This window comes from Rutilus rutilus, assembly GCF_951802725.1.
Source record: "Rutilus rutilus genome assembly, chromosome: 20".
NCBI lineage: Eukaryota > Metazoa > Chordata > Actinopteri > Cypriniformes > Leuciscidae > Rutilus > Rutilus rutilus.
In genome coordinates, this window is record NC_140225.1 from 22,529,761 (window position 1) to 22,542,854 (window position 13,094).

General features: G+C 41.6%; 1 protein-coding gene across 1 annotated transcript in view; it reads right to left on the reverse strand.

The window, feature by feature from the left end:
• Positions 1-1,361, reverse strand: part of col9a1b (collagen, type IX, alpha 1b) — a 28,364-nt gene extending 27,003 nt beyond the window's left edge. The window contains exons 1-4 of the mRNA XM_084391398.1: positions 1,203-1,361; positions 795-851; positions 673-708; positions 518-580 (exon numbers count right to left, since the gene is read on the reverse strand). Coding sequence (XP_084247524.1) covers positions 518-580; positions 673-708; positions 795-851; positions 1,203-1,277 — 231 coding nt within the window. The 5' untranslated portion in view covers positions 1,278-1,361. The remainder of the gene's footprint in view (positions 1-517; positions 581-672; positions 709-794; positions 852-1,202) is intronic.
• Between the last annotated feature and the right edge of the window lie 11,733 nt (positions 1,362-13,094).

Consider the following 13,094-nt stretch of genomic DNA (forward strand, 5'->3'; position numbering starts at 1 on the left):
ATTACCCCTTACAAGAGTAAACGATGACAGACTTTAATTGAAAAGGGTGTTTTTAGGGGATGGTTTGTTGCATGAATGTTTTTCATTAAAATGCAACTTTCACTTTGTAAGCAGAACTTAAAATTTACACGATTACACAATTAACCACAGCATTTGATGCCTAAACAAAGAAACCCGTCGGTCATTCGACAACCTTTCGAAAACCTTCCGTCTCAGATCCGAGTGGATGTTTTCTTAACCCCTACTTCCCTTTTCACAGGGAATCCACTTTAATTAAGTCCAGGCTTCGGGTGTCCATGCTTAAACAAAAACCCTGTTGTCTTTTAGGCAGACTTCTTTCCTGTGGTCTTTTCTTCGGTCCGGCATGAGAAATTCCCTGCATTTTTGACCCATCTCAGAGTGCCCGCCCACCATCGACTGAACTCTTTGACACTGAGGTTCGTTTTCCCATATAAGACTATGTCAGTTTTAACATGTTATGGAGAGAATCCATACGATTTTTAATGTGATTCCTTACATCGGCTCCAGGTAATCCAGGAAGTCCTGTAGAACCAGGTTTTCCAGTATCTCCATCAGGACCCTTCGGGTACATACAACAGATGTGAGATACAACATAACTCCTAAATATAGCAGATTATAATATCAATGTTTGACACAGAAAGCTATATTTACAGTCAAACCCTCTTCACCGGGATCACCTCTCTCCCCCTGCAAGAAACACACACTTTTATCTCTTCCTTTATGCATACTGTTATTTTAAATTATGCTGTTCACATTTTTAAAAATCAACTCACAGCAATGCCGTCTATTCCGGCCACACCGGGAGGACCAGGAGATCCGGCACCAGCCCTCTGTTCAAAAATAGTAAGTAAACTGTGCTGTCATATTCCTATGACATGTTTTTAGATGCATTGCGGTTATGCAATATGAATAGTCTGTAAAACATATAGTGCAAATCAAGGCTAAGCAAACAAAACAGTTAAAGTTTAGGCAAGCATTTCAAACACCTGCCATGCAACAGGTGTGCAGTTGTTTCTTACAGCATATACACTGTACAAATGCAAAAATGCAATGCAGCACACTTTCTTTCTTTCTTTCTTTCTTTCTTTCTCTTTACATATTTGATTCTGAACTACAAGCGCTCACCTTAAACTCTGCCTCGGTTATCTGCAAGGAAAAGAACAAAGAAGGGTTGCATTTACCTGCGCCGTGCAGATGATGGTTATCTCCAACAAAATCAGTAAAAAGGGCCCGCGCACACCTGTAGCGCGAGCCATGATTTCCCCAAAGACACAGAAGCCCCTGTTTTCTCAGATCAGCTGGGCTGACGGATCCCCTGACCAAGAAACCCAACTAAATCCCCCTTTCAACTATCTGAACTCAAGGGAGACCATAACCACAGAGTGCTCATGCATATTCATGAGGTGGTTTGTTCCGGGTCTGCGATTGGAGGACAGCGGGACAGTGAGAGGAGGAGTCCGGCACACATTCGAATAGACGGCGGGACATTTTACTAGACGGTGACATTTGACCTCTGTTAACAAACACTAAATGATCTTTTGGGAGACAGAAAGGGAATGCTGGAAAATAGCAGAGCTGTAACATTACATTCCGGTTGCTTTCGTTTCTTAGATGAAAATTTAGATGTTAGACAAGTCTCACCTGTCTGCTTGCTGGAAGGTCACCGCATGCGTCTCTCTGCGGGACGTTCAAGTCGCAGCGAATCAGCATCGACTGCAGCTCGAACTGAAAGAACAGACAAACAACGATCAAAAAGCATCATTGTGATGTGAGTCAGTGGGGTGTATTGAATTGTTTATCATTGGCTTATGTGTATTGTTCAAAAAGAGATTGATTAGTTTTTGGCACGAGAAAACGAGCTGTTTTATGCTGCACTTTTTGTTTTGGCAGAACAATGAATTTAAATGAGTTTAGAGGACTGAGCTCATAATATGTACATATATCATTTGGTGACACTTAATTTAAAAATTACACACAAATGTTACTGATCATTGCTTTGAGGGAGACACAAACCTCGTGTCTGTCAGTATAAAGACACACATTCCCTTATACACGATATTGTTCAAAAGTTTGGGGTCAGTAAGTTTTTGAAAGAAACTCATTACTTTTATTCAGCAATGAGGCATTAAATTGATCAAAAGTTACAGTAAAAGCATTCATATTTCTATTTCAAACAAATGCTGTTCTTTCAAACTCTCTTCATCAAAGAATCCTGAAACAAAATGTATCCAGCAGCACAACTGTTGTCAACATTTATAATTATAAGAAATGTTTGTTGAGCACCAAATAAGCATTTTAGAATGATTTATGAAGGGTAATGTGACACTGAAGATTGGAGTAATGGCTGTTCTTACTGTATTTTTAATCAAATAAATGCAGCCCTGAGCATATAAGTGACTTCTTTCAAAAACATTAAAAAAATCGTAACGACCCCAAACTTTTGAACAGTAGTTTAAGACACCACATGTGAATAGGGTAAAACAATAATAACTAACAGATATCACTGCACTTCCCCAGATTGATTACATTAGGAATTGGTTTTCCAAAATGTTATGTTTAAATATTAAACATTTCCAGAACAGAAATCTGAACACTGGATAAAACCAGGTTCAAAATTAATGTTGACATATTAAAGGTTTTACTCAAGGGATATGGTATGGTATCATATGATATGATAGGATAAATACATGCATAAATTGTGATGTGCATTTTCTGTAAAGCTGCTTTGGAAAAGTTGTGTATTGTGAAAAGCGCTATACAAATAAATATTAATTGAATTGAAATGATAGGATATGATCATATGATAGGATAGGGATAAGACCTAATATTTTAGTGTATGTAAGTTCTATCAAAGTGGAGAAAAAACTCATTTTGAGAAAACGGACTTTGAATCTGCATTGTAATTTGAAATCTACAGATACAAACAGATCATGTGGAATTAATCACTTAAAAGTGTATATTGGACAAATCTGAAACAACACAATAAGAAATGTAAAATAGCCACAAATATCAAAATTGACAAGTGCATAAAACCGTATTTGCCTGTAGTGTCTCGCCTTAATTTTGCTAAAAAGTTTGTGGACTTTATGTGGTTATGCTGTAATGCATCAACCGCACAAACCTGTAAATAATCATTTTCAGCAACACATTAATGTCTCCCTAAAGATCTTTATGATATAAAAGTTCTTAACTGGACAACTCTGATTAGACCAAAATGTTTGGTTTTGTCTAATAAAACAACGTCTCAAATTTCAATGCGAGAATCCGATATTTTATGCAGGTCCGCTGTTGGACTAGAACCTCACTGCTAGAATTCCCACGTATCTGCTGAAATGTATTTGTCAGAATCCAAATTCCATTTAAAGAGACAGTCTGCGGCAGAGCCTTCAAACTCACCTCTCGCAATGACCTCAAGAAGAAAATGAACATATGCAACTTGATGTTTTGGACATATAGAAGTATCATTAAACTGCCTTTACACAATATCACAGTTTCCCCAACTGATATCAAACCAGTATGGAAGAAATGCAAACACATAAAAAGACTTGTATTTGTGTAAATACAGATAACAAAGAAAGGTTTCATTTGATTCTCACCGGCACAGCTATTGCTGAATTGTCCTTCAGTTTTCCAATATGTGTGAATCCATCTAGGTTTGCTTGTCCTCTTGGTGCCATCTGCTGTGAATCTGTTGCCATACAATCTGTTATGAGACTCGCAGAGCCTTTTTTGACAAGCAGTAAAATGTTGTGCCACTGAGAATTGAAGAGGAGTGTTTGGTAAGGGAATAAAGCTATCATCCCTCTGTTCTCCTGGGTTCTGTATGAGAACTCCACAGACAGGGCCTCCCCGTTGAGTCTGACGGCGAGCTGTTCCTTTCCATTCAGATCTTGCATTTGCCACATATTCCAGCTCTTATTCAGTGTATCGCCGCTCATCCGATATGTTGCAGAAAATGCAAATTCCTCAGGCAGCCCCATGGGAAATGCAGATCTGATTCAAGGGTGGAATAGCAAAACTCATTTAGACCTGATTACGAACAGAAATTATATAGCCTACTAATGTAGTCAGTAAAGTAAGTTACATATTTTACAATATTTAAATAACTTATTAGCATGGTTACTATCTACAAAACAGTAGGTACAGTCATTTTGAAACATACCATGATACTGAATGAGTATTGTATTATGTATCTTACTCTAAAGTACTTCAAAGAATACTATATGAAAAATATATATCCAAATCTTCAAAAGAGATTTGTTTGTTTGTTTGTATTTTAATTTTATTTATCAAAAATAAATAACCTGGTTTATGTTAATAATGTCATTTTAATTCAGCACCATGGACAGAGGAAGTTCCACCCGTAACCAGAAGATGTCGCCATATGTCAACAGTTCAAGTCATTCTCAAGAGTTTCCTTGACCACTATCAAAGCCTAAATGAATAGCAGGGTTGCCAACTCTCACGCATCTGGCGTGACACTCACGCTTTCAGCATCAAGAAATGTCACGCCAAAATCCATTTTTCTCCCCTCTCAATCCTTTAATGACAGGAGAGGAGTTTAAAGGAGAACTCGGCAACTCTAGCGAACTCTAGTCACTTCTTCTCTGATTTTCCCTTTTGTTGTCGCATGTTTTCCCCACGAGCTCCCCCTACAGCTGTGGGGGGGGGGGGGGGGGGGGGGGTATATTTCACAACACGGTCGTAAAAAACTCACTTGCGGCGGCCTCCTCCCCCTCTCTACAGCTGCTCATGTGCGTTTGTTTTGATCGGAGCAAGCCAACTGTATTGTGTGGAGCTATGTCTACCGAGGTGGGTAATCTGGTAATACATCATACATGCGTGTGTGTTTATGTCGAATTGCCGTAAAGCAATTTGTGTTTCGCGCTCGTTCTCGTTCTCGCTTCTCACGAGACTTCCAATTTCTATCTTGCCAGGACGTAGGGTGACCACCCGTCCCGCGTAGCGCGTGCGCGCACAGCGTTTGAAGCCCAATTCACGCGTCACGCAAATTGAGACCGTGTCACGCATAATATATGCTTGCTCAAAAAAAAGTTGGTCGCTCTATATACTCGAGCCCCAAGCAGACAAACGAACATTACTTGACATTTCAGCACGCTATTGTTGCCACACAAACCCCTCAGTTGAACTGCTGACTAGGTTGCTGTCATGACAGCGCACGCACGCGCATACCAGACACACTGGGAAGGAAGGAACTTTTAGATGCGCGCTTTCCAATTCGAAAAATTCGAGAAAGAGACTGTCTGAGAGGCAACGCCATCATCAATTAAAAAGAGAAGGTGTGAGTACAAGAAACAAGAATGGAGAAATTAATATTTGTGGCTGAAAGGTGTTGAGGGGGGATACCGAGAAGGCTTTTTGTGACCTTTGCAAAACGTCCTTCGCAATCGGACATGGAGGGGAATACGAGGTCAATCGTATTTTTTTTTTAAATACTTTTTTTTAAATTGTTCCTGTGGTGTTGAGCAACTACAATTCCTGTTAATCCTATACATTTATATTATAATTTATTAATTTATTTAAAGTAAATAAATTGTAATGAAAAATAAATAAAATTAAATAGTAAATCTTAAGTGGAAGTACATCTGTCAATTCATTGAATGTTCAAAATATTATGAGTCTTTATTTAGAAAAAACACACACATTGGTTGGCCTATTCATGAGCATACATCAAAAATTACACGTTTAGGAGAATAGGGCATTATTAATACTATGCAAGGTGGTATGTGCTAGAAATGGGTAAACCACTATCAGTGAGTCTGCCAGTGGGGCACCGCCGCGCCAGGCAGTGTCCCACATTGTCCCTCAGAAACATACCCATTGTCCCCCCTTGGGCTTATTAGCAGGTGGTCACCATACCAGGACGGTAGTCTCCAAGTTGCAAGGTTGGTTTTCCGCCTGGGAACGCTGGGGGGAGTGGGGAAAGTCACCAATATCACCAGAACAGGCTGTTTAACCATCCAAATGATTTCTAGACAGTTTTATTAAGTTAAAAAAGTTACCAAGTTCTCCTTTAAGGCCCACAGCTGTAGCATCTGCCTAACAACGTTCTTCACTGCAGTATTCTCTGATCGTTGATTCGCTGAAAACCTTGCACCTGATACGTCAGTTGCGTGTGAAAAGTAGGTTCGGAGTCGCAGCCCACTGATGCGCGTTTGAACTTAAGATGAATTTAAATATGTATTTCAAGCTCGAAACAATACGGTCTCTGCTGCCAAAGCAAGAGAAGACTGTTGGAGAAAGATTGCTGATTGTTAATGTGTAAGTTAAACAAATAGCCTACGTTCTATATTTATGTAAAATTATGTACATAGGCCTATGTATGTGTAGCCTATATGTGTAATATAGCCTATAGCCTATTTTTATAATATATATAAAAATGTGCATGTATGTACTAAGAAAGATTCATATTCATTGATTTTTAGATTTTTAGATGCAACCCCAACTCCAAATGTTCTTGGCAGCAGATAAAGACAAAATATAAAAATATAATTCAAAGTGGTGAGTATTTACCACAACCTTTTATTACTTTTGTGAACATTTTATCACAAACACTTGTTTGCTGGCTCCTCTAAGCAAGTAACACTGATATTGTGTGCAATACATTACTACTTTTTTTAAGTTTTAAATATGGCCTGACTGTATGTTCTGCAGTAGAGGGAAATACATTGTCCCTGTTGAAGCCAGCACACATACACACACAGTCTCCCACACAGAGGTCAGTATGCAGCAGACAGAACACCGAACATAACCTGCTTTACAACAGTTATGCTTTACATTGGCCTATTTTTATTTATTAGGGTGGAGGAAATGATGAAGACACTCTGTCTGTGTGTTCTCAGACAGTTACTGATGTGAATGCACTGGGCTTTTTATTATGGCAAACATTTGAATGTGTGGCATAAAATAAATGTATGTGACATAAATTATAGTCAGTCCTGTGTTTGTAGGAAGTCAAGGAACTTTTTGTGATTTGATGAGCCTCCAGAAAACTTGTAATGATCATGTTTGTGGTGGAATTGTTTGAGGTGGAAACAGACTCAGTCAGGGCCCTGTACAAAAGGAGTCTTGAACTAGACTGTTCACTAAAGGAGCTGGACTGTGAGCTGAGGAGGCTCCAAAAACAAAAAAAACAATTGGAGATCAAACAGCTGGATAAAACTGATCTCAGTATGTGAACTTATTTAACAAAGTAACACTTTAGTATGAATATTTATTAATGCAACTTTCTCTTGCTCTCTTTCTCCCTCCCATCCCACAAAACCAATAAAACAGTTTGAGACCTATCTGCAGTTTCAATGTGCTTTTATTAAGTGTAATATTGTATGGTGATTGCATCTACATCTGCACCAGCTAGGTGGTCAAGTGTGATCGGGTCAGTTTCATCGGGGAGAAGCTGGTTTTGTGGTGTTTCTTGCTCCTTTCTACTGGTGGCTATATTGTGCAGAATGGCACATGCAGCCACTGTGACGCCCGCTCTGGTGACTCTTAAGCGCCGAACACAGTTGAAATGTGCCTTTAGGATGCCAAAGGTCATCTCTATCTTCACTCTGGTTTTACTGAGGGCCACATTGAAGCGGTGCTGTGGCCCTGTTTCTTCGGTGGCGTCCAGATGTCAGACGGTTTGTGCTGTGTCTAGGAGGAGACTGCTGATGAACTGTGTCACGTGAACTCGACGCTGAGATCGCATTTTCAGACTGTTGGTCTGGTGAGTTGTGACTAAGCTGTATCAGGCAAGCAGCGTGCTGGATCATCGAAGAGTGTCACCAACTTATTTTTTATTTTTTTGCCTGAACTGTTTGGATGAAGGTACTTTGCATCATCAGTTGACTGGTTCTTTGATTGGAGGACTGTGAGACAAGTGCATTTTTATTTTTCTAAGGACAATTGAATTTTATTTCTCTGAGTTAAAACTGGTTCATTACCATTGATTTCTTTGGTTAATATTTGTGGGTTTTGAGAGTGTATTCTGACACCTGAGGGGAATGGCTGCTAGACACAGCGATTTGAGTTGGGACAATACATTTACGGCTGGTAGAGGGCGGGGCAGTCTTTTGGATACGCCTGACAAAACTAGGCTGTTTGAGGATCCTGAGTACTGTAGCACAGGCCGGGGTAGAACAGTTGGTGGTTCTGCCTATGGAAAAATCGATATGCGGGGTAGTCCAATCGCTGCAGCCAGTAACTACGAGTTCGCTCCGCAGGAGTCAGAAATGTCTGGTCAGATGAGTAGCCTCATAAAACAAATTGGCAGTGAGATTGGGCAATCAATTAGAGAAAGTATGATGAGGCCTGAATTTCCTAATTATCCATCTGCTAAGAGGTTCCAAGAAGGTTTCAGTGGCCATGTGACTGACCAGTCGAATAGTACAGTCATTGATGCTTCAAAAATGACCTTGATCCTGAAAGCTGAGGTGGCAGCACCACCACATTTTAGAGGAGATAGTTCGGATAAATACTCAATCATGGAATGGGAAGATATGATGAGGGTATATTTGAACAAACTTGAGGTGAAGGATTCTGAAATGGTTGATGAGATAATGAAAAGAGTTATGGGCGGGCCAGAGATGTAATGAGAGTATGGCTGCGCAATGGTTCTACGGCCCCTACCGTTGATTCTGTATTTTCTGTTTTGAAGCAGCACTTCGGGGACCAGAGCAGTTCGGGTATTCCGTTGGCTGACTTCTATTCTGTGAGGCCATATCCCAGAGAGAGCGCTTGGGATTTTTGGATACAATTAAACAAGGCTGCGGATGTAGCTGAGCAAAGTTTAAGATAGGAAGGCAGGACTCTGGATAACAGGAGCAGAGTGGTAGCAGTTATGTTCATTCGTAACTGCCCTGACAAAGAGTTAGCTTTTGTTTTCAAGAGTAAACCTGTACAGTCATGGAACGCATCTGAGGTGCAAGAGCAGCTTGACGAGTTAAGAGAGCGGAAGTTGACAAATCAAGCGGTCAAACAATTCACCACGGTTGTCTCAGAGCCAGATGTTGATGTGTCTATCTCGCCTTCTTAGTCTGAACAGGGTGCGGGTGTAACTGATGAGAACGCATTGGACAAAGTCTTGTCTTTGCTGGAAAAAGCATTAGTGTGCAACTCTCAGTCTGTGCGGGGTCCCTGGCCTAAACGTACGGGCAATAAGATTCGAGAATGTAGAGTGTGTCACAGCAGTGAACATAGCACGACTGCTCATTGCAAAATGTATAACTTGTGTTTCAAGTGTTTTGCAGCTGGACACGCAAGCTACAACTGCGACAGTCACAGAACTACGTCCAGGGTGGGCTCCGGTCAGCAAGACAAGGTCACGTCTCAGGGAAACTAGGCCGCTCCCTTCGGGCAGAGGACGAGGTGGGGCTGTGTAGTAATTCCTCTGAGACTGATCTTGAGTCTATTCCTTTTACCGTGAAAGCATTGGCAAAACAAAAACAGTAGTATTTCAGAACAACATGCAAGTTGATCAAAGTAGCAGTTTGTTTTATGCAAGTGTGTTATTGCAGGACAAAGTTGAGCTTCAGGGAAGGTTGGACAGTGGCTCCATGGTGACTATTCTGAGCGCGGACGTAGTTCCTCAACTCAGAGACGCTGGGGTGCTGGACCAGGATATCCTGAGTTCTTCTGATATTGTCCTGGTGGGTTGCGGTGGAAAACAAACTAGTCTGGATGGTGTATGCAATCTGAAGCTTGAAGTTTATGGGGTCAGTTTCAATGTACCGGTTCTGATTGTGAGGGGTCAAAAAGACCCAATTATACTCGGCACAAATGTCTTGAAGCCTCTAATAAGTCAGAAGAAGCATACAGAGCAATTTTGGAGGGTGGTAAATAGACCAGACACGGCTATACAATCGGAAAATAGCCAATTTTTGCGCATGCTTTCATGTATAGAGAGATAGAGGGGTGATTCGATTCCCGACAAGGTGGGTACTTTGAGACTGAGGTCAGCTGTGACACTCCAGCCAAGGAGTGAACACCTTGTTTGGGGTCGTTTGCCCCCAGGGTCGGTGCTGTCCGTAGGGAGCACAGTAGTCATCGAACCAAGTACTTCACGTTGCGTGCATCGGAATGTGCTGGTTGGGAGAGTTATTTCACCTTTGTGGGGTGATGGTTGGCTGCCAGTAAAAATGATCAACCCGACCAATGCAGAAATTTTGTTGAGGAAAAATGCGAAGGTGGCCGATGTGTATCCTTGTGTTGCTTTTGAGGATCTCGAACAAACGACTGACTGGGTGGTTAGCCAAAATGCAGGTTCGGTACGTTCTGACAAGTCGTGTGGTAGCCTAACAGTGAGGGGGACTCTACATCTGGATCTAGTTCAGTGGGTGACAGCAGGTTGGATGACCTGGGGCTGAACAATCTTAATGTCAAAGATTGCGAGGTGTCATCCTTTTGGCAAAACAAGCTTGTTGACCTAGTCGAGAAATATGTGTTTTCCAGGCACAGTTTGGACTGTGGCGAAGCAAAGGGATTTTGTCATCTAATCAGAGTTACAGATGACAGGCCCTTTCGTCTCCCATACCGCCGCCTTTCTCCTGCACATTACTTGAAGTTGAGAGAGACTTTAGATGAAATGGAGGACAAGGGAATTATTAGGAAGTCGAGCAGTGAGTTTGCGTCACCATTGGTCTTAGTGTGAAAGAAAAATGGTGATTTAAGAATATGCACTGATTTCCGATGGTTAAACGCTCGCACGGTGAAGGATGCTCATCCTCTTCCTCACCAAGCAGATGTCCTTGCAGCGTTGGGTGGGAACGCGTACTTTAGTACCATGGATCTGACTTCTGGGTATTATAACGTCCCGTTGCACGAAGATGACAAGGGGTTCACGGCGTTCTGTTCACCATTGGGGCTCCATGAATATAATCGATTACCCCAGGGATTGTGCAACAGCCCAGCAACATTTATGAGAATGATGCTGACTGTGTTTGGTGACCAAAACTTTTTGAGCCTTCTTTGTTATTTAGATGATTTATTGGTTTTCGGGAAGTCTGAGGAAGAGAGTTTGGAAAGGCTTGAGATGGTGTTTCAGCGTCTAAAAGACCACAATTTGAAATTGTCTCCTTCAAAGTGTAGGTTTTTGAGGAAGTCCGTAAAATTCTTGGGTCATATTGTGTCTGAAAAGGGGGTGGCCAGTGATGCAGCAAAAATTGAGGCCATTGTGAGTATATCTGAAAGAGATTTGATGGAGAGTGATTGTGTTACACCATCAGCAAGTAAAATCAGGTCCTTCTTAGGTATGGTGGTGTACTACCAGCATTTCATAGAAAATTGTTCCATGGTGGCTAAACCCTTGTTTCAGCTTTTAACAGGACAGAAGAGACCCAGAAAGGGAAGAGGTGTGAAACGACTGAAAAGAAGTCGTACACTTTCTCCAGCGGATTGGACTGATGAGTGCAGAGCAGCTCTGGAGAGTTTGAAGTCTGCTTTGGTGAGTCAGGTTTTGCTTGCGCACCCAGATTTTTCGAAGCCGTTTTTGTTGTCTGTGGACGCCTCCACCAGTGGGCTTGGGGCTGTTTTGTCGCAGGTCCAGGAGGGATGTGCTGTGGCAAGGCCTATTGCTTTCGCGTCAAAATCTTTGAATCATGCGCAGTCAAAGTATCCAGCACATAGACTTGAGTTTTTGTCGATGAAGTGGGCTATTTGTGATAAATTCAGCCATTGGCTGCGGGGACACAGGTTTACTGTGTGGACTGATAATAACCCACTTAAGTACATCCTCACAAAGCCCAAGTTGGATGCGTGTGAACAACGGTGGGTAGCGAAGCTTGCACCTTATGATTTTGACATTCAGTATATCCCTGGACCGAAAAATGTTGTGGCAGATGCATTAAGCAGGGCACCGTTTGTGACTTCGAGAATTTTGCACAGATTGACAAGGACACCTTATGATATTTTGTTGCATGAGGCTGAGTCTGTCGCTGTTGAGCGGGTGCAAGACATGTTCCACTTTTCGTGTGAGCGTCCGGATGGTGAAGAGGTAGAGGGGCTGTTGGAGTCTACAGATGTAGGTGGAAATGTGAATGTAGGGTCCACTCACCTAACTGGAAAAGTCTCTCACCAAGATTTGTCAGCTGTTCTTCATTCTCACTGTGACTGGGAGCATGGTGCAGCCATTAGAAGTATGTCGTTTGTGCAGCATTTAGAGAGTTTGGGGGATGTAGAGCAGAGTGAGCTCCCTAGTCTTACCCATGATGAATAGCTGGTGAAACAGAGTCAGGATCCTGCGATTGACAGAGTAAAGTTCTTTGTGAAGAGAGAAAGACGTCCGTCTCGCAGAGAAAAAGTGTTTGAGTCTAAAAGAACTGTGAAGATACTGCGCCAATGGGGTAAACTTACCTTAAAGGAGAACTCCGGTCAATTTTAACATTGAGCTCATTTTTTGGTACATTTGGAGTGCTGTCAGTACAGAGAACAACGACAAAAATCGGTGTTGCCTACACCGTGTTATCCTCGTTTTAAAATTTGCACCCTGTTGACTTCAATGGGGCAAGTTTTAAACCTGCTTTTAGCCTCTTAACATCCTTGATGTGTCATTACAAGTGCACAGATCATGTGAGTGATTCCTTCGGAGTGAACGCGGGTGAATCTGACTGCAGTAGATGTGAAAGAAATATATAAAAAATGATGTTTATTCAGCCAGCGCACATACCTGTATTTACATCCTGTTTTCGGTCGAAGTCCACAGTAGTCGATTGTCGAGTTCACGCGCGTGATCAAAGGTACTAAACCTATTAAGCTTGTTATATTGTGTTAAAGATATAAAAGATTGGATGACGCGCAATTTTCTTTTATTAAATCCAGACAAGACAGAGGTACTAATCATCGGTTCAACAAACCACCCACAAAACCTCTCACTCTACAACTTTAACATAGTAGGATGTCCTGTTACTTTATCCTCTACAGTAAAAGACCTTGGTGTTATACTAGACTGCAACCTGTCTTTTGAAAATCATATTTCATATGTTACAAGAACAGCCTTTTTCCACCTTAGAAACATTGCTAAGCTACGTAACATGCTATCAGTTTCTGATGCAGAAAAATTAGTTCATGCATTCATG